This window comes from Micropterus salmoides, unplaced genomic scaffold, assembly GCF_014851395.1.
Source record: "Micropterus salmoides isolate LMB-PRFRI ecotype aquatic unplaced genomic scaffold, ASM1485139v1 Ms_hic_scaffold_10, whole genome shotgun sequence".
In the NCBI taxonomy this organism is placed as follows: Eukaryota; Metazoa; Chordata; class Actinopteri; order Centrarchiformes; family Centrarchidae; genus Micropterus; species Micropterus salmoides.
Window position 1 is genome coordinate 11,416,380 of NW_024040041.1, and position 22,627 is coordinate 11,439,006.

The 22,627-nt window shown below is 43.8% G+C and overlaps 2 protein-coding genes across 2 annotated transcripts in view; both read right to left on the bottom strand.

The window, feature by feature from the left end:
- The window catches only part of cacng3b (calcium channel, voltage-dependent, gamma subunit 3b), a 33,675-nt gene extending 28,630 nt beyond the window's left edge, over window positions 1–5,045 (bottom strand). The window contains exons 1-2 of the mRNA XM_038696226.1: window positions 4,535–5,045; window positions 3,451–4,409 (exon numbers count right to left, since the gene is read on the bottom strand). Of these exons, the coding sequence (XP_038552154.1) occupies window positions 3,451–3,667 (217 nt within the window). The 5' untranslated portion in view covers window positions 3,668–4,409; window positions 4,535–5,045. The remainder of the gene's footprint in view (window positions 1–3,450; window positions 4,410–4,534) is intronic.
- Window positions 5,046–18,239: 13,194 nt separating this feature from the next.
- prkcbb (protein kinase C, beta b) overlaps window positions 18,240–22,627 on the bottom strand; it is a 116,502-nt gene continuing 112,114 nt past the window's right edge. The window contains exon 17 of the mRNA XM_038696249.1: window positions 18,240–21,913. Coding sequence (XP_038552177.1) covers window positions 21,758–21,913 — 156 coding nt within the window. The 3' untranslated portion in view covers window positions 18,240–21,757. The remainder of the gene's footprint in view (window positions 21,914–22,627) is intronic.

Consider the following 22,627-nt stretch of genomic DNA (forward strand, 5'->3'; position numbering starts at 1 on the left):
AGAAGTCCAATCACACCACAGAAAACTAACACACTTTATGCACTTTAGTCATCTTTTCATCCATCTTATTTTTTTCTTTGATAAAATAGGATAGTTCTTAAGGCTCACTTCTTCTTTCTCCATATTGTCTGTGAAAGAAACTGTGCCACTGTAAAATGTGCTGCATGCTATATGCTCTACATACACCATTAGTACATATGCATGACTGCTCTATCTACGTACTGTCAGGCAGAGTACAAGCCACATGTACACGAGTCAGAGACATCCATTTCCTGTCAGTTTATGAGGCATTTATGAATTATAAAACTGTGACAACCAGGGACCCAGAACGAGCGAAGAGGGGATAAGATGGGCAGAATGAGAAAGGAGATAAGAGAACTTACTCACTTTAGTTGTGTTATTGTGTGTGTGCATGAGTGAGTATATGTGCATCTGCACGTTTTTGTGTCTGTTGCATGTGAGCCTGTGAGTGTGTGTGTGTGTGTGTGTGTGCATGCACTGACATTGTGTTGACATTGTGTTAACTTGGCGTATTGCTCCCGCAGCTGTGCTTATTTGGTGGCTTGGGAATATCCTAGAATTTGTCTATTTATTCATTCAATTACAAGTGTGTGTGTGTGTGTGTGTGTGTGTTTGTACGTGTGTGTGTATGTGTCTCACTTTGTATGTAAATGAGAGTGTGTCTTCAAAAAGCCTTATACCTGCACCATCTGGCCCTGTAATAGCCTTCTATGCCCCCCAGAATGAGATGGTTATGACTGGCTGCATCCCACACACAAACACACACACACACACACACACACACACACACACACACACACACACACACACGTCCTACTAGAGGCAATGTATCTTTTTAATGGTAATGAAACCAAAGTGTACTTGCCCCTATGCAAAGATTTTTTCAAAGTCAAATAATATACATTGAATTATGTGAGAAGTCCTAATGAAGCATCAGATAGGAAAAATCTACATTTACTTTGGCCCCACAGATGATGGGCCCGCAGGTCTTAAAGAAACAATCAGATGTTTTGTTTATTGTCTTAAAAGGTTTGTTTTCAGTTTCATCTCAGTCTGCTCAGCAGCAAAATTAGTACAAAAATGTTTAGGTAAAGCATAAAGAATAGAAGTAGGATGAAACAGCTAGACAAGAGAAAAAACACACACCCTCGAACAGCTCCAAAGTTAACCAGCAAGCTATTCACCAATCACCTGGGTTTTGAGCTATGACACCCTGCAAAGCAATGTCACCATGAAGACAGGACTTAAGAGCTGCTATCTGTGTTTACTGGGTTGGATACTGTTGTTCAGTAAATAGCTCCAATGTATGAACTGACTGAAGAGAAATAACATCCTGTCAAGGAGCTCACATACACATAGGCTATATAGAGATCCCCCTCCAAAACAAAAAATTAATTATCTAGATCCAATCATGTCATCTTTCAGTGGCAGGCCTGTTGTAGTGGACAGGTTTTCAACTGCTGCCTGTTCTTAATATACCCCATAGTACAGAATCTGTAGTGTAGTCCTATGGGATGTATTAATAACGATACTATGATAATAATGATACTGCCAACAAGCAATCGTAGTAGTACAAAGATGGCCAGGTATCAATAAATATCTTCAAAAAAGCCTTGTTTAGAGACATTTTTTGTAGGTTTCTGTGAATTTGGCTGGAACTGTGATTTGACTTTCTTAAACATAAAAAAGCTACATTTTAAAATGGTATCGTGGCATCTCCACTTCTTTTGAGATTCCACATAGAAGACACCAGGAAAGGCAGAGGACGACATGAAGCCAAAGTTAACACATGCACACAAATACACCAACGCTGCAATCTCAAAGGTCTTCCCATGATGATGCACTTAAATCTGCAGAGCCCCCAAAATGCCCCACAAACACAGTCACCAGTGCTTTCTGTCTTTGATTTCTCTTGAGATATTAGAGCTTTCATTCACTTTGTCAGTACGCTTTAACTGCTTACCAATTAAAGTGATCTCAAATGAAAAGGCTTTACCCTTTCAAATTGATCTAATCTCTCTTGGTTGTCTATCTGCTCCAATTATCCCTGGCCCTTCAACCCTTATCTTGGTCTTGGTTCGATTTCCAAGTTCACGGGATAGGACATCAGATGGCTGCATGAACCAGAGAGCCGATCCAACACTGTAGTCAAGGCATGTGAAGCAACAGACAAGGGAATGTGCATTTGAAGCCAAGTAACATGAGCGTTGCTGGAAAAAATGATTTAATGGGGACAGTAAACCTGAGTTTTAGGTTTTATCATCTCACTTACGTAATCAAACGATGCAAAATAAGGACATAGGCCAAACAAGAAGTGCTAGAAGTGCTCAAATGGTACTACTGAACTCGAATGTACTTCTGACTGGAAGCAATGAAGTTGGCACAAATGTTGCATTCTTACAGGTGAAGCTAGACCATTGTGTGTCAGAATTAAATATGACAGGTGGGGCTGACTGTGGGAGTCAAAAATGGCACTGATGCTACAGGAACAAGCAACAACCACCACACCTGTGTGATGAACATGGGAGATGGAGTTCTTGAAATGGCCACTAGAATCTGATTCAAAAAAACCCGCCCAGCACATTATTCTAAATATTTTCAGGTCAGTCATGTCACAGTTTCTTACGAAGAGATTTATGACTTAAATCAGGGTGTAATTTGGAAATGTGTGCATAAATCCACAGGTGCCTCTCAGTTGTAGTGACTGGCAAATGCACATCTGATCCCAGCACCAACCTAGGCCACGCCCCGCTGCACACATCTATATATCCCTGGCTCCCAACAACAACACAACAAGATGGCTTCAAAAGAATAAATTCCTAATAACACCATGCGCAGGAGTCCTGGCAACAGTGTGCAGATCCAGGTACTTGTTAGTGGTGCAGCTGACTGGCTAATAACACCGCCAGCTGTCTGTGTGTGTGCCTGTTAGCGCTTTATTTTTACAGTTCAGCTATGCAGTGTGATGACAACAAGAGCAGAAGTCAAACCATAGGCATGATCGATGAATATTCTATTCTATTGTATTGTGGTGCAGAGGAAGGGATGCAGAGGGTGAACTCAGGAAAGGACAGCAGAGTTTGTGGGATTTTGGGACGCTGTCACACTCACACAGGAAAATGCACACACATCTCCTCTGGTGATAGACAGGCAGAGGCAGACAGCAGGAGAGACATGTGTGTGTTATATGTGTGTGTGTGGAAAGATGTTCGGGAATTTAGCCAACTACACATGGGGACAGAGAAAGACTTAACACACACGGATACACACTAGGAAAAGACAGACAAGTGAAAAGATACACAGTAACACAAAGAGAGACAGAGAGAGATGTCCACACACACACACACACACACACACAGAAACGGAGGCAGGCAGACCGCTGGAAGAGACAGAGAGACAGACAGCCAGTCAGTCAGACCGATCACGTACCTTCCAGACAGCAGGTTCGCCAGAGGCCGGAGTGCGTCATCACCTCCTCGTTCTTGCGGCTCGTGTCGTTGTCGCCGCTGCTCTTCACGCGGCAGACCCCGCGCGAGTACAGCCAGTAGTCGGTACCGACGGCGATGGTCATGAGGCTGAAGGCGGCGAACGCGCCCACCGTCGTCACGAGCATCTGGACGCCGCGGTCACACATCAGCATCTTCATATAGGCGGCTCCTTTTTGTCTTGAGCTTTTCTCCTCCTCTCTTTTAGATTCACCCTTTTTATTTCCTTTTAGGGCCTATATCCCGCGAGACTTGGAAGAGTCTGGGTGAGGGGCTCAACAGACAGGCACTCAAAAAATGATTACAAATAGGAAGAACATATGGGTAAAGGTGGCGACTTTTATAAGCATGGAGCAAATAAATGAAGTAGGACTACTTGGCTGCCTTGTACCTTGAGTTGAAGAGGCTCGTGGCAAAGGGCGGGAAGGTGGGAGGGCTGCACGTCACTTTCTCGCACATCAAAAACCGGTTTTCACCACCACCCTCATACACATCGCGCGCGCGCACACACACACACACACACACACATAAACCGGAGATTTAACGACCACCGGTTGTCACAGACTACCCGACACGGGCCTCACTCAGTCAGAGCGGAGGGTGACGGCTATGCCACATTGTGCTTCTCCGTCCCTCCTTCCGTTGATTAGTCCCGGGGTTAGGCAGGGCGAGCTGCGTTAGAGCCGCCTCTTCCACCACTAACCGGAGACTTTCTCCCTCCTCTTCTTCTTTGCTGCGTTTCCCCTCTATCTCTCCTTTCTTCGCCTTCCTTCCTTCCTTCCTTCCTTCTTTCCTTCTTTCCTTTCCTCTTCCCTTCTCAACTTCTGCTGCTGCTTTCCCAAAACAGCCCCCTTATAAATCTGTTAACCATTAACAGCCAGGGTCTGCGTGGGGGGACTCCATCTTTAAAACAACAAAAAGGGGGGTTAGTATGTTTTAATGACTGATGTAACCGCACAGCATAAGTCAAGGGAGAGAATGTGTTTCTACTAAAGCATCATTGTTTAGGCGGCTCACCCCTCACTCACCGCTGGATTTTTTGACCGGTGAAGGATCTCCTTAGCGCCAAAATATGAGGCGTCACAGTGGATTCATTCTGTCTTGTTCGGTTTCCTGCTGATGACTGAATGGACGGAAGAATAAAGCCCATACGTCAGCTATGAAGAGAGGCTGGACGTTGACTGAGATCCGTCGTGTGTTTTCCACTCCAGCTGTTGCCTCACTGACATGTTTTTCCTCCTTCCTCCTCGATGTCCACAGTATAGGCTACAGAAACTCGTTCAAACACGCAGCCGCTAATACAAATGATGATCTGCAGTGAAGAGACACGCAGCACGGGTATTTAAGTTGAACGGGCTTTAAATAGGCACCAAAAAATGAGACCAAAACGGGATTAATCAGTCCTCCTCCAAAACGGCCGTGTTCGCTCTCTCTCACCACCTAAGTTCAAACCACCACCGGGACAGACTGTCCGAAGACGCCTGCTGATGGAGCCTGTAGGACAGCTACACCCGCCTGGGTTTGCTCCCGAGAAACGTGCCCGTTGGTACAAATGAAAAAAATGACAGCCGTCGCCTCCTCCTCCTCCTCCTCCTCTTCGTCTTCCTCCTCCTCCTCCTCTCGGTCCAACCAACATAAACTAAAACTAACCGCGCGTCTCCTCAAACTCCGCCTGAGGCCGCACTGCTCGGCTCGGATTGGGCTCGTGGGTGACAGCGCCCTTCAGGAGCTAATCATGTGCAGTCACAGCTGTACGTCCCACCCACCGCCGCAACGCCGTCAGTATAAAGCATGGGGGGCCTCAGTCCAGAGGAGAGAATATTTTAGGTTTCAGTAGAAGGGTGTTGCATAGTGATCCAGCGAGATATTATCAGAGACACGTCTTTATGTTTCTGTAGTCAGGCAAGGTAGACCCCCAGCATCAAAGCACTGGGCATGTTTTCCATGATGGTCAAACTCAGTGTATAGTATATCTACACCAGAGTGTTATAAACAGTAATGTAGTTCAGATTTCTTCATAAACCCGCTTATAATGTCTTAAATACAGCATTTAGCTTTTAAGCAGTGTTTTACAGACAAGCGTCTGTAGAGCTGTCCATGGTACTGAATGCAGGACGGAACGCGCTGTGGCGCTTTCCTCGGTGCTGACTCGATGCGCAGCGTTGTTGTCCCCTCTGTTTTCCTCTCCGCCCTCCGCCAGCAGCCCCTGCACCGCACTGATTAGAAGAGAGCGTAAAAGAAGGGGGGCGGGGGGACGAGAGAGATTGGCAAGCGATGCATGAAGAATCGCGCCCGGGAGAGAAGCAGAGACGCCACTTAAAGAGCCACGGACCGTTTTTAATGATTTTCACTCCAGCAAGGTTTCCACACAAGGCGGTCTGAGCTTCACAGTTCACTTAACATAGTCTGCTGGAGTGGGTGTGTGCACATGGATGCACGAGTGTGTGTGCATGTACAGTAGGCTTAAGCGTGTGCCTGTTTATGTCTTATATCTTAGATGTTCACGTGACTCTGTTCTGTGCAAGGGTGCGCACATATGAACATGTGTAAGTGTCTTTTGTGTGTGTGTGTGTGTGTGTGTGTGCGCGCGCGCGCGCGCGTGCCGCAGGCGGCTGAACAGATCTGGCTGTTTTAAAGCTCATTGTATTGCCTTTTAAAAAGCAATGGATGGAAGGCTGTCAACTCACTGGAGACCAATACAAATGATATGACTGCAGGGATGAATAAATGCTCCCCCCCCCCCTCTCTAATTGTCATTTGGATGTGTTTATTTACTGGTAGCTTATTTCTTTCTTTCACTCTGAGCATGCAGACCCATATTCATTAATAAATGAGAATCAGTGGTGGCTCTGTAATTTCTCTGTGCGTGCTTGTGTGTAAATGAATGAACACACCCACACCCAAGCGCATCTACAAGAAACAATTATTTTTCTCTTTCTATCTATGCTTCTGTGCATGTTTGTCAAGCTGACAAAAGACAGACGAGTGGACAATGATGCTTAGTGAAATGGGGATGTGTTGGTATTTTGAGAAATTACATTATTTTCAGATTAGCTGTATGTTGGCGTCAATCTGGTTCAGTGTTTAAGTGCCATAATTAACTGACTGGCTAATTTACTGACTGGCTATCAGGCTGTAAGTGAATTAAAGATGGTGCAAGTGATGTGCTGACTGACAGAGCGGCTGGCTGTTTAGCTGATGGAACAGGTGGTTCTTGGACAGACTACAAAATCAACAAAGGAGGAAATAGAAGAATTTAAAGTGTTCAAAAACAAACAAATGAGTAAGGCGAAGAGAGAAAAGGAGAAAGAATTAATATAGCTAATAATTAAATAACTGCATGAACAGATCAATAGAGAGAGCAGTGACAGGTCCTATCATCCTTCTCACTATCTCTGCCAGAGTGTGTGTGTGTGTGTGTGTGTGTGTGTGTGTGTGTGTGTGTGTGTCTGAGGCCTGTGTTATCTCACAAGGAGACTCATTAACATAGAAATGACTTCAGGAAGAGAAGTACAGCATTTCACCTCTGGTGAGAGACAGGAGGAAAGGAAGGAAACTAGAGAAAGGAGGTAGGAGGAAGGAGGAGGAATGATGACATTGGAGGAGAGGAGGGAGGAAAAAGATAGGAAGGCAGATGTGTGTGTGTGTGTGTGAGATAGAGAGATGGTGGTAGTGGAGGAGGGAAGAGTGGAGAGAAAATGAAAAAAAGGGTGAGGAGTGGGAAAGAGGTGGTGAAAAGGGAGAAGAGAAGAAGGAGAACTGAGAAGAAAGGATGGAGAGGGAAAGAGAGAGAGGGAGTGATGGACGAGAGAAAAAGCAAGCCAGTGACGAATCAGGGCAACCCTGTCTCCTAGAAATTATGTTTATAAAGTACCAATATGTGTTGCCAAAAAACTTTTTGAGGGAATGTATATGCTGCCTGGATTAGGTTTAATGTTTTTTTTTCCAGTTAAGGTAGTTTTACATTTTTTAAATGTACACAAATTGTAAGGAAGTGGTCAGGGTTGTTGTTGCATGCAGGTGTAGGCAATACTCAATAATCAAGTACTTCTTGAGGTTAGGGAGAGGTGGTGGTTTAAGTTACTAAAGTTTTTACTAAGTTGTTTATAAAGTAAACAGATTGTGTCTTAGTGCTAAGTTAATAGCTAACCACACCTGTGGTCTTCCCCTTACCTAAAAGTTATTATCCATAAGACTCAATTAAACCCATTTTTGATAATCTCTCTTGGTGTCAGTGGTGAAGTCTGTGTTGATTCAGATTGGCTGCCTAATCCTACCTAATTTCATTAAAAAAACACATGGAGGCTTTTATTGTGAAGTCACCACAGTTAGCGCTGACTGGGATCAGTCATCAAAAAAATGTGCCTACAAAACAAAACTATGGTCACTTTTATCATTTTGTCAGTGGATATTATATAGTGTATTTAAACAAGAAGGAACAGCCTCCGTGAGATGAAGTGTTAGATGAAAAGATACAGTTGACAGGCTGCACACCTCCAACTACGCAGCAAGGTAACAAACTTTGTGTGAAAAACTACTTGTGCCATGCACACCATGAAATCAAATCTTAAGGATTACAACATTTAACAATTGCTGTGAGTACCTAAACATAAACTGAAACATATGAATCATGCTTTAGTGAATATAGTGGAATGAAATCTATATGTTGAAAACAAAAACATTTCTTCTTTGGTTTGATGAAAAACCTAATTAGCATTACTTTCCTACGGAAATGAGATGTAAAACAATGAGATGTAAAACAAGTACGTAAATAAGACAGAGGAATAAATGCGGCTATTTACCTTATGTTTTGTGTCATTTTCTGTCCACCATGACACAAAAACACATGTAGAGCAGCTAATCACCCACACTTATTCTACAGGTGGTATAATTGTAGCAGCCATTATTTTTCTTATCTGTTGATGGCGCAAATCAACGCATCTGCACCAGAAAACGGCAGCTGCTGTTACTTGTCTTGCCAATAGGTGGTGCAGATTTGAATGAACCTGGGGGTACATCTGTTTCTGGGCAGTTTCATCATCACTGAAACATCGCCTTCTTTCTTTCTGAAAAGAAGTAGAGTGTAGGCTGCTGACAGCAACTTTTCTGAACTATACAGTGTTAACTTATCTTAAAAGTCTGATTACCATTTGGCTTATGAAATGGCCCTTGTTGGAAAAAGTATCATGGGAAATGCAGTTTGAACATACTTAAGTGTCTCGTGTTTGCCCTCTCTGTCTTTGTTTCTCACTCCACTTCTCACTTTCCTCTCCTCTCCTGGGTTATTGGCTGTACAACACAAGGACGAGAAGAGGAAGTGGTTCTTGCAGAGAGGAGGAGGAGGAGGACTGCAGGGTTTCTGCTCACTGAGCTGGAACCTTCTCACGCCTCTGGCCAAAGCTCAGAGACTGGGAGGAAGAGGAGGAGGAGAAAGGCAGGCAAGACAAGAGGGAAGTTAGAGGAAACTGAAAAAACCACAAAGAAATTAGAGAGTGACAGATAAAGTGTTTAGGGGAAGAGAGAGGTGGAGGACGAGTAAAATGACTGTCAACACAAATATACTACAAAAAGAGTGAGCACAGTTTCAAGGATGGCATAGACACAGATATAGACATGTGTTTCTAACAATAAAGAGCGTGTTTACAATTTACATTACATTACAAGAACCTTTGCGCTAACTGACCAGTTTATGTGTAATCTTGTCTTTGGCAGCGTTTATATGTTTTACCAGATGGGAATGACTCCAGAGCAGAGAAAGGATGTATGATGATGTGGCATGATTCTTGTGTGATGCTAATATGTCAAAACAGAGATTTATGACTTAAAGACATAGCCCTACGAAAAGGAGTGTGTGTGTGTACACTGAAAGTGAGAAATTTTCAGATGTGTGTTGCCTTATTTGGCAGCAGAAAAAAAACTGAATTTCTGAAATTCCAAAATACTTACTTTTTTGAAATCTAGTTAAAGTAAGAGCTTCTGTTGGTGGCGCTCTAATGTGAAGTAATCCTGTGTGTTTGTGGGACTGTAATTTGAAAAAAAGGACATTTTTAGGCACACATGAGGCCAGTGATCATGTGCAAGCGTCTCTAATGTGCGTGCATAATGAAAATGTGTGTAAGTGTGTGTGTTGGACACTGATTGGGCAAGGACTGACAGTTAGATTGTTTGATTAAGAGAGAGAGGAAGTGAAGAGTGAATGAAGGGGAGACACAGAGGGAAAGAAATGTATCTTAATTGAGAAGGCACATGTCTGTGGGTGTGAAAGTGTGTCTAATATGTTTGTCTAATGAAAATGTGTGTAGGGCTGCATGAGAGAAAGAGGGAGAGTGAAAGAGAGAGAAAGTGAGCGAGATAGTGTGAAATAAATCCAATAAGCTCCACCGTCATGCTCCCCTCTTGAGCGTTTTTAAGATCCACTGAATGAAATAAATAAGAGATTCTTTTGCTTTTGTGAGTTTCCCTCTTTCATGTCTCTCTCCAGTGTGCTGCAGTGCCCTGCTGTCGTTCACTTCAGCCCCCATCATCCCTTCATCCTGTTTCTCCCATCAACAACATCAGCTAGCTTCTTTGCTAGTTAGTAAACCACAGAATCAGTGCAGAGCCTCATAAACAAAATGACACATCTAATGACTGTTCGCTAAACCCTGTCCCCAAGCAGCAACTGCCCAATCATAGCTTAGCAACCATAACTAGGCAATGCGCTAATGTGCAAAAAGCAATTGTTAGCATGTTTGGCTCACTAACTTAGGCCACAGAGCATTTTATACTACATTATTTTGTCCAGTTATAAGTTACATAAAAACTTTTAGAGTTTAGTGTAATATTAGTGGCCCTCCCCTGCTCTTTATTGGATTCTGGGAAATTTACATTCCAACACCCCAAGCCTATGTTACCCAAGATATGTGACATATAGCTTTAGGCTCAGTCTTTAAAGGGGGTATAGGTAGTTCTTAAAGTCACTTTTTATTGCCTGTGTGTGAAGGGGTTGTAATCTCACAGAAAAAGCGTCCCCAGCGTCCCCAGTGTCAATGACACCTATCTGTCAATATTTTTAATTGTCCCGCCCCATCCAGGCTATGATTGGTCGGTTCACAAAAAGTTATATTGATGAGCTACATTCAGCACATGGCTGCTTGGAAGGCACCCGAGCTTGTCTGCTCTTCTGCCTCGTGTTGTGGTGGCAGCCCGGCTGACCGTGAGTGTCCTGGTTTTTTTTCTCCTTTTTATCAGTTATTCTGCTTTTTCCTTGGTTTTCTGTTCCCTGCCTGCCTCCCTGTGTTTTCTCCCCTGTGTGTGTGCTCTCTCTCCCTCTGCTCCTGAGCCCAGCCAACGACCCGCACCTGCACCTCATTGGCCACCTCGTCAGCCTGCCACACCTGCCAGTAATCACCTCATCCCTGCCTGTATTTCAACCCTGGTTCTCCACACCACTCTTGCTTGATCATCGTTGCTCCATACCCGGTGCCACCTCCACGTTCAGGCTCTCGTGTTTCTTGTTTTCTCACATTTTCCCTGTGCTTTGTCTCCGTGATCTCTAACCCTGTCTCTCTGTCTGTTTCCCTCCCAGGTACACTCACCCTCGTTCTCCGTTCAGTCGGCTGGGCTCATCCACCGGTCCTCTCCTCCTCGGACTTCCCCCACGGCGTCCTCCCTGTTCTCCCTCGCCTCCTCGCTTCCCCGGCCCCAGTGTTCCCCGGCTCCCTGGTCCCCAGTCCCCTTGGTTCCCCGTGCCTGAGTTTCCCCGGCATCCACCTCTCCCTCCACTCCAGTCCCTCTACCCCTTTTTCCCCTCAGTAAACCTCCTTCCCTCTGAGTGCTGCGTTTGGGTCCTCTCTGTCCCCACACCACACCACCCTCATAACAGAACGATCAAGCCACCCATGGACCCAGCAGACTTAAGAGCAGAGAGGGACATGTTCCTGGATGTCTTGGCCGAGCTGTGGTCTACGTGGCAGTTGGCATCTGACCACGAATCCCGCCAAGCTGCCCTCATACAGGCTCACTGGGAGATAGCCGTAAGGCCATGGCTGCGGCGTCGGCTGCCTAAGTGGGCAAGACATTTTGTAAACTCCAGCCCTCTGCCGTTCCAGCCTGTTCCCCGGCCTGCTAGCGCCGCTAGCCCCCAGCCTGTTCCCCAGCCTGCTAGCGCCCCCAGCCTCCAGCCTATCCCTCCTGATCCCCCAACCGGCTAGCCCCCAGTTTGGTCCAGATCCCCAGCTTGCTAGCACAGCCAGCCACCAGCCTGTCCCCAGCGGTCCCTGGCCTGCTAGCGCCGCTAGCCGCCAGCCTGTTCCCCGGCCTGCTAGCGCCCCCAGCCTCCAGCCTATCCGTCCTGATCCCCAACCGGCTAGCCCCCAGTTTGGTCAAGGTCCCCAGCCTGCTAGCGCCGCTAGCCTCCAGCCTGTCCCGGGTCCCCAGCCGGTTAGCCCCCAGTCTGACCCTGATACCCGACCTGCTAGCGCCGCTAGCCCCCAGCCTGTCCCTGATCCCCAGCCGGTTAGCCCCCAGTCTGACCCTGATCCCCGACCTGCTAGCGCCGCTAGCCTCCAGCCTGTCCCTCCCAATCCCCAGCCCCTTAGGGCCGCTAGCCCCCATGCCCTGTTGGCGGGTCGACCGGCTTCTGCCCCGCCGGAGATCGGACCCGGGCCCGGACCCCCTGGTCCCTCTGCTCCGCTCTCGGGACCTCGGCCCGGACCCCCTGGTCCCTCTGCTCCGCTCTCGGGACCTCGGCCCGGACCCCCTGGTCCCTCTGCTCCGCTCTCGGGACCTCGGCCCGGACCCCCTGGTCCCTCTGCTCCGCTCTCGGGACCTCGGCCCGGACCCCCTGGTCCCCCAGCTCTACCCTCTGGCACCCTGTCTAGCCCATGTCTTCAGTTCAGCCCTGCCCGTTCCCCTAACCTTTCCCAGTCCTGAAGCCCTCCCTGAATTCCCTGTTTTGTTTTGGACCCTGGACCCCCACCAGCCGGACCCCAGTGCGACTTCCTCCCCCCGACGTTTGTCTGCCAAGCCCCACCTAGTCCAGTGGGAAGGCCGCCGGGAGGTGTCCGAGGGGGCCCTGTTGTGGTGGCAGCCCGGCTGACGGTGAGTGTCCTGGTTTTTTTCTCCTTTTTATCAGTTATTCTGCTTTTTCCTTGGTTTTCTGTTCCCTGCCTGCCTCCCTGTGTTTTCTCCCTGATAAAATTGGGTACTACCAGTATGTTCAGTTTCTGAGTCATATATATTCACCTTTGTCTAGGTTCTGTGTTACCAAAGTATTTGCCCATGGTGCTAAGACGTTACACACTATGGCATCACATTTTGTCATAGCACATGTACATTGGCTCACAAAGCTTCTGTGTCAGTTGTGCAGTCCATTAATCTGTGATTGTGATGCATAGTGTGGTGAGCAAAGACACCCTTATGCACAGCCTAATTATATTCTTCATATGTCACTCTTCTTACTCCTTCTCTTGTCTTTGCTTCTCACTCTTCCACGCTCTCCTCATAATACTCTTTATACTCTCCTAATTTTATCTTCTCGCTCTCTCTTCCTACTTCCTTTCCAGTCTTTATAATAAATAGTACACTAAAAGTTAAAATACTTATTTCCTTTTTTCTCAAATTGTTAATTCTAATAAATTGCAACTATATAATAATTTATTTACCTTTCCTCATCTATTTCCTTCACTCTTCTACATATCCAGCTTCCACTTCGCTTGAAAAGATGTTTGTAGTGATGTTATGGATTCACTTCATTCTCGGAAGCTTCTGGGTTATCAGAATCAGTTTTATTGCCATGTATGTGTACACATACGGAATTTGAGGATTGTACATTGCTCACAATGTGCTTACTTATATAATAATAATAATAATAATAATAGACACAAACTACAGAGTAGACAACACTAATATACACACTATGAACAAAACAATATAGACATATTGACAAATGTGCAGTGATCAGAGTGCAAAGGATGCAAGAGTAAACTATTATTCTCATTATATGCATGTTGAAGGTGGATATGATATACAAGTACACATACATGTACACAGTGTGATGGAGCATAGTGCAAAGGATGCTGGAAAAAATAAACAAGACCTATGACCTGAGGTAGGTGTATTGGTATACAGTATATGAGTCAGAAATCAGATGATGGCTTGTGGGAAGAAACTGTTCCTGAGTCTGTTGGTTTTAGCGTACAGTGCTCTGTAGCGCCTACCAGAGGGGAGGAGCTCGAACAGGTTGTGTCTGGGGTGAGATGGATCTGCAGTGATGTTTCCTGACTCTGGAAATGTATAAGTCCTGAATGGAGGGCAGGTTGGCACCGATTATATATTTTTTTTTTTCTGCAGTCCTGACTGTCCGTTATAGTCTGCTCCTGTCCTTTTTGTTGGCAGATCCAAACCAGACAGTGATGGAGGAGCAGAGAACAGACTGGATGGTGGCTGTGTAGAACTGGATCAGCAGGTCCTTAGGCCGGTTGAGCTTTCTGAGCTGACGCAGGAAGTACGTCGTCTGCTGGGCCTTCTTGATGATAGTGTCAGTGTTGGGCTCCCACTTCAGGTCCTGGGATATAGTGGATCCCTGAAACCTGAAGGATTCCACAGACGACACAGGGCTGTTGAGTATGGTGATGGGGGGCGCCTCCTGAAGTCCACGGTCATCTCCACAGTTTTGAGCGTGTTAAGCTCCAGGTTGTTCTGACCACACCAGAGAGCCAGCTGATCAACCTCCCGTCTGTAGGCCGACTCATCACCGTCCCAGATGAGGCCGATGACCGTTGTGTCGTCAGCGAACTTCAGGAGTTTGACAGATGGGTCCCCCGAGGTGCAGTCGTTGGTGTAGAGGGAGAAGAGCAGTGGGGAGAGCACACACCCCTGGCGGGAGCCAGGAGGGTTTTTTTGGGACCGGGATGACTGTGGAGCGTTTGAAGCAGGAGGGAACTTCACAAAGCTCCAGTGATCTGTTGAAGATCTGAGTGAAGATGGGGGCCAGCTGGTCCGCACAGATTTTCAGGCACGATGGTGAGACACCGTCAGGTCCAGGAGCCTTCCTGATCTTCTGCCTTTGGAAGAGGTGGCTCACGTCCTCTTCACAGATCTTGAGTGCAGGTGAGGGGTCAGAGGGGGAAGGTTTGAAGATGGCGTTGGAGTGGGGGAGAGGTGTGACTCTGGGCTTTTCAAACCTACAGTAGAAACCATTCAGCTCGTCTGCCAGTCTTTGAGTACCAGCAGTGTTGGGGGATGGTCTCTTGTAGTTTGGCCAAGTTTTCCACAGTAGTTTTAGTTAAAACTAGCGTGAACAAGTAGTAGGCAGTTTTTCTCCTTAGGAAGGAGTTGTAGCAGCTGTGATGAAACTCTTTTTTCCCCCCCCTGCGCTTAGTAAAGTGCACCCTTCTTTGAATCTTCATTTAAAACACCAATGCAGCATGTATCACATGTTGCATAAAAGTATTTGATAGAGGGGGTTGGGGGTCCTCCTCGAAGAATATTTTATCTTTTCCAATAAAAAATATGCAATTTTACATACTTGTGGACTAAACTTGTTAGAGTTGGGAGGAACTACAACCATTTGATCCGTGAAAAGTAATTAACTTAGTTATCATGAGCAGCACACTCATTTTATAATCATAGCACACCATCCAAGCTTTTTTGGGCCTCACCAGCTTAAACCTTATAATGGCAGGGAAACCCTGTTAATATGATCTCAGAGTCATTATAGATAGGATTGTGCATGTTTGCCTTTTGTGTTAGCTTTTTACATTTATTTGTTGAAAATAGGTTTGCATCGCTAACTTGCTTTTCTAACCTCAGCTCCATGCCCCCCACTGTCCTTTCTTGTCCTAACAACCAGTGTTTCAGACTTATCTGAAAACTTTACACTATCAGGACATGCAGTATGTGTACAGAACAGTTTAATGTAAGCTTGTGCCGGATGTCCTCAACACTGGACAAATAGGCAGCAATGACATGCGGCTTATTATTAATGTTACTTCCAATAAATGTAGCTAAAGTTATATGGCTACCAAACAACGTACTGCTTTCCTGCTCAGCTTCCAGACTGGAGTCTGAAGCCCAGGGGAGATGTTAGCTAGTGTTACCCGCGAGTGCAAGTGAAATTAATGGTTGCACATTCATATTTGACCGCATAAAATTTTCGTAGCGGTTGGTCATTCCTTTAGCAGCGGCAGAATGAATAAAGTGAAAACACTGGTAGAAAAGAATATTGATATGAAGCTGCTATAACGAATAGCTCCCTCTGTTGGCCAAAATAAGCACATCGCCACTGAGATGTCAGCCGGTAGACTGCTGCCCGGTTTTCTGGCCACATAAAATATGATTTCAGGTCTATTAATGCACAATTAAAAATGGAGACATTTCTGGGGACATCTCCAGACGGGGACTGACTGCCAAAAATGGGGACTGTCCCCTTACGTGAGCCAGATAACTTCACAGTGGAAGACACATAAGTAACACACATGTTACTTACTGTGGTCTAGCTGTTTATAAAGTGTGGCAACAATTTTCATCTAATCATTTTGTTATCATCTAATACATTTAGGTGTGCTGACATTGCTGAGCGAAAGATACACAAATGGCTTTTGAAAAGGCCAGGGGAGCTAACGCCAATGTATCACATAGGCTAAATGCCGTTAGTGCAGAGTCATGTAATGAGCATGGATTAGTTTAACTTTAACTTTAAGTTAATAAAAATATTACTGCAATGTTGCAGTGGGCCCGCGACCCTGTATGCAGGATAAGCGGTTGACGATGGATGGATGGATGTTGCAGTGGGAGTTTAAATGAGTTTCCAACATGTTGTGTGAAGCAGCCTCTTGGTATTTTGGAGTGTGTCAATTTATGTTTGCTCATGAGTTCGGGCACGCGTATGAGAACACACCAGGTTGCAATTTGGTCACTGAAAACTACATATAGCCCCTTTAAGTAATCATGTGTTTAATGATATCATGTATGTAGCCATCAAATCCATATTCAAAACCCTTTTACAGGTTCTTGTTTTTAAAACGTGTCAGCTAAACACATTTAAAAGTCACCCAAAGACAACCCAAACCATGAAGTTATTGCTAGCTTAATTAGCTAGCTACAACTGATCAAATCTGCTGGCAACAGTTGTCAGTTCAGAAACATCAATGTCTAACTAGATATGAGAAGCTTGCTTTTGTATTTACTCTCTGAAGTCTAGGACTGATTATTTTAAAAAATACAAAACATTTCAAATGGTGAATTTGCCACAGTTTTCAGTGTAAACTGCAATATGTGCCATTTGAGAAAGCTTCACGGCCGTAGCAACAGTGATTAAGGAGAAGCAGGGCGAATGGTAAAATTAGCAATATGTGGCTACTAGTTGGCTAAGGCTAGTAGTTGTGTAATATTGAATCTAAAAAGCTGAATGTCTCCCTCTCTAGTAGTCAGGAGTAAATTGAGGTGCTGTTTGACTGTACATACAGCCTCTAAGCTGTGCGGCACACGTTCATGTGTGTTTGTGCATGTGTGACTTAGGCTTATTTGGAAAATGTCACTGTCTTCGGGGGAAGGTAACTGTTTGGCAGGACTGAACATAATGTTTGTATTTCTACAATTTTCTGTGTGTATTCTGTGTACATGGAACAAATGTGTGCCAGTGTTTTATAGTACTATGTAGATATATGCCAAGCATCTAGGCAAGGGAGTGCAGCAGTATATTTGCAACCCACTGTGTTCCTGTTCTCCAGTTCCTGTTTCTTTTTTTACCATCATGTATTTGTCCTTCTTGACGATCTTCATGTTTGTTTTACATTTCATCTCACTCCCTCTGTCCCTCCAACTTATCTAACGCTCTCTGTGACGATTATTATTATCTGAAGATTATATTGATGGTGTCATTATAAGAAGTCTGATTATTATTATTTTCAGAGGCAGATGAAGCCAAGCGTGGCCAAAAGGGATGCACATATAGAAGTGTGTGTGTGTGTGCACGCTGGAATAAATGTGAAACATAGCAATGACGGCAGCCTGCCAACTGAAAAGCATGCATAATAATACAGATTTATTCTACATTTGTTTCCAACCTGCACAATGTACAACACACCATGAACAGGTAGCTCATTAATCCCTGTGCCTCTAGTAGGCCTACCACACATGCATATTTAGGGGGGCTTCTGAGAGCAAACCTTTTAAGTTGTGGATTGATTTAATAATTTTTTCTAGTAATGAAAATTCAAAACACTGAAGAGTTTAGGTTCCACCAAATATGGCCTGAAAATGACCAGATAAGGAGGAAGAAGAGAGGAGGCAGTGACTATTTGTAAATTCAAACTTAGCTATAACATACTGTTAGTGTTATATAGATTAGTTATTACTAAATACACCTGCTAACTGTTGTTACAGAAAGCTAGAAAGGTGCTATACAAATACAGAGCATTTACATTTACATTGCTTTGAATGGACAGCGCAACAAATGTTTCCTAGCAACTGATTTACCCAGTACAAAATCTACTAGCTGAGCCATTTCTTAAGTTTAATGGTGCAAGAAATCACTTGTTTGAAACTAGCTAGTAGCTATTAAGAATGTAGGAAGGACTTTACACACAAACTAACAATGGGTTTATAAAAAGCTGGTGCGACCCAATCCAGAAGTATTTTAAATTTGTAGAAATAACTGATATAAACTTTCAATAAGAGGACAACACAAGAAGCACATACATCCACATTAGTCAGATGAAAAGCACATTTGACTGGAAACGAAACAATATGTGATCTTTCAACATGATTTATTACTCTACAATTGAAAACATCACAATACACATTTTCTTATCAGTAAACTATCTAACAAAACAAATTCTTACTCTTCTTTTGCAATATCTTTGCTGTTCTCTGCATGTAAAAACTGTAAATTATCTTCAGGTTATTGTTAAACTTGGCCTATTTGTTGTTTAGCATGTAAGTCTGGATGAAATCAAAGCAGAAATAAGTTCAAGAGGCAAGCATTAAATTTTAATTATACTAACAGGATAAAAACAAGCGGGAGTGAAATGGATCTTAAAGAGAGGAAAGGAGAGGAAAATGGTGGAGAGGGTGAGCCAAGAAAAAAAGTCTATAGTGAGGGGTAAAGGTCAAGAGAAAAGAAAATGAGGTAAGAAAAAAGACAATGAGGAAGCGAGAGTGAGAGAGGAAAGAGGGAAGGAGGATAGGGAAAGGTCAGAGGAAAAAATGATCAAAGAAAAGGTCGGAGAGAAAGAAAGGAGTGAAGGAAGAAGGACATTTAAGAGTTGGTACACTTTTAGGCTAATACTGTTCCACCCTGCAGCAGAACCTATAAAACTGTGTGAGTGGATGGGTGGGAGGTTAAACAGGTATTTTGTATATTTCAGGCATGTTTTATTTTGCAACTCATATATATATGTCTAAATGTTGTCATTTTACACCTAAACACATACACGTCTGTGTATAAATGCAATATGGAAATGGAAGACTCTTACCCCATAGACTGGAAAAATATTTATATATGTACAAATGAAGCAAATGAAACATGGCCCTTGTATATTATTTCATAAATGGGAAACAACATGAGATGTACTTTTATCATAAATTAAGGAACATAAACCCTATTAATGTCTAATAAAAGAATTATCACAGACCAGTCCATCAATAAACACTTTATATAGGATAAGTCCATATCATATGGAACAAGATATGAAAGAGAAAGAGAGAGATCATCACATGCATGCATAGTATAATTCCTTATAGTCCTGATCTGGAACACCAAACATAACCATAACAAGGAATTTGGTAATGATTATGTTAACAGGTCTTAAAACATTGAGAAAGGAGCTATACGAGGGGAAAAAAACAAGTTTATATATATTTTACTGTAGATGCGGCAGCCGAACTCATTTCATGTTAGCTCTCTCAAGTTGGTGCTGTTTGGTCAGGTGTAGTATTCTTAAAAGACTTAAAGAAAGACATATATATTAAATTGTACAGTAGTCTACCTAACATATCTGAATTAAATGCATGTACAATTACACACTCGTTCATTCACTCAGTCACACACACACAGGTAGACATAGCTGTCAAGTGCTATTGAATGCTTCAGGGTCCGCAATTCCCAACAGCAGATGTTAAGAGTAGGCGTGATTAACCTCAGGAGATATTACATCCTTGACCTGAGCAATATACAGCTCTACGCTTGAGAAAGGCCAACACACAAATTATACTTTATATTATACAACATTTAAATAAAAGCACATGACTGTCAGATCCAGTGTAATTTCCCCAAAGGTGAAAGAGTTAGGAAGGATGCTGTGTGTCTGTGTATGCTGACCATATATATATATACTGTATATACTGTATATAGTATACATGAGGGTACTGTTTGTGCTGATAAGGAAAAACATTCTAGGCCTGTGTAATGGACCTACAGTATATGTCTTGTGTGCCTCCAGGAGCGAACATTTCATCATTGTCCGCCTTGTTACGCTTCACCTAATAATTCCAACCCTCAGTCATGGATTGGACTGTATGGCTGTGTGTGTGTGTGTGTATGTGTGTGTGCAGTACACAGTGATTGTTGGCATTATATCAATGTAATGTGCTTTGAAGCTAGAAAGCTGATTTGCTGAATTTGAAATAATTGGCTTTATCAAATGAAGTCTTATAAACCCCACACACACACACACACACACACACACACACACACACTTTAGCATATGGATATTTATCAAAACATGGACACAAAGAGCACTACCACACATATACACAGATGGGTTAGGAGAAAGAAGTGCAAAATAAATAACTGAGAAAAGCAGCATTGCTGTTCTTATTGCTGTTTGTGAAATCGCTCATTTGGGGGTTGTCAAAGCAGCTCCTCATTCTCTGTACATACATCTGCATGTGTGTATGCTCCACTAGTGACTGCCGCATTGCCAACCCCGTGACACCACTTCATTCTAGGCTCCCAATGAGGCCCTGTCAGAAGTACGGATTAGAGCCAAAACAAAAAAATAAATAAAAGGAGAGACAACTAGGGGATGAGAGGGAAAGGAGAAAAGAGAAGGCAAGAGCCAATGGAAGAAAATGAAAGACGAAAAGGTTTGACAGCCTGTGAAGTGTGCTCATTAGGCATATTCCTCTGTGATGGCCCAGTGTGAGACGTTCAGTCTGAGAGTGTGTCAGCACTTCCAAAGCGCAACTCATGACAGTGTACAGGCTGGCTGAAAGAGGCAACAATGGTCAAGACACACAAATTGGACTGATACACAGCGCTCCTCAGGGCGCATGTTAAGATGCTAACAGCCAAGGCCAAGCCTGCACACTCATGCCTGTTTCAACGGCTGCAGAATATACTACTGATACTATGGATGCATATGTGGGATGCAGTTTGTTAGCTTCAGGAAGTCATCATTTTTACTCCTATACAGTTTTACAAAAGTGATGAGAGTAACAAGATCATCATGGGAAAACAAGCATATATCCATGTATGGAAAGGGGACAAGCCTCACAATTAAGACTTCAATGACTGTGCCATGTTAAAAACATTTAAGCACATATCCAAGACAATGATGCTTTCAACATTACGCATGAATGGCATTTTAACTGCACCAGGCGAATCACTCTAGGGACTGAGACTAAAACCACTGCTTGAATCCATTCTGATTTGTTTAACTTGGGTTTATGCCACGTCACATTTCATTTCTCCTTAGATGGTTTGATTTGAAATGTCACAATGATGCAGCTAAACTTGTGGAACAACACTAAAGAATGTATAGTATTATAGTTTGTTGTAGGATTTAAGCAGACTTATTCCATAAACAGAGCAGCAAACCAAAATCTATTGTTATTTGGCGTAAAATTAAGAAAAGGGAGCACTTGATCAGCTGGCAAGAAAGGCTAGGGTGGTGCATATGGCGTCTGGGCTGCCCATATCAATGCAATGTGTAATTGGTATGTAATTGGTCATTTAGAATTTTGTTTCACATTAAAAGCCACACATGCTTTTGTCCTGCATAAAAAAACACATTTTGACACCTAGGGCAGTTTTGATGCAATACTTCAAAATATTTTGTATGCATTATATTGTGCAAGTTTGGTGCTTTGATACGTTCCTTATGCTGAAATATTGGACAAACCCCAGTGTGGCTTCAAAGCAATGCAAACATTTACAGAACAAACACAAAATAATTTCAGTGATTTAGATTTTTAGTGCTAGTTTGCTGGCCTAACTGCTCTGAAACCATGTTTTCTACCAGTCCATCAGTGTGATCAAATGTGTGTTAATTTGCAGGAGCCACATATTCAGGGTTAGTGTAGGAGAAGCCGAGGAAGTCGTCCTGGTCCAGGTTCATGATGACGAGCTTGTCTGTTGGCGTCAAGTCCACCGGCATCTTGGTGAACTCCTTGTCAAAGTTACAGGTGTCCCGACGGTTCCTCTGCAGGTGGAGTTGTTATGGGATTATGAAGGAGAGATAGGGCAGAATGGGAGGGTAGTTAAAGGGCAAGAGGAAAGATAAATATGATTGGAAGAGAATGGGATGAATTGGAAAGAAGAAGAGAAAGCATTACTGTTAGATCCCCTTTTGTACAATATCAACTTGCTCATGTTAGAGGTGCATATTTTCAGTTTCAGTCTAGTTACAGTTTCCATAACCATCCAAAACCTTTGGCTTTTAAGCATTTAGATTTTTAATGCAACTGTATTATGATTAAAGGAATGTCCATTCGCTTTCTCACCGAGAACTGGATGAGAAGATCAATACCACTCTCATATCTGTCAATACAAAATTAAGCTTGAGCCAGCAGCCAACTAGCTAAGCTTAGCATAAAGCCTGGAAACAGAGGGAAACAGCTAGCCTGGCTCTATCTGAAAGCAGAGCAGCATTTCCACCACAGGAACTATACTGCGGAGCTAGGAACCTTTTGGAGGAACCCACTGCATTTCCACCATGGGGACCAGGGTCTAAATTTAGGTTTGGGGTGTTTAATTTACACTCAAAAAAGGTCCCTGCTCGAGGGTAGTACTTTCCTAGCAAAGGTGTTGCTGGTGGTGGATTTTTGGCTAGCTAGTTTCCCCCCGTTTCCATTCTTTATGCTATGCTAAGCTAAGCTAATCGGCTGCTGGTTGTAGCTTCCTTATATACAGTATA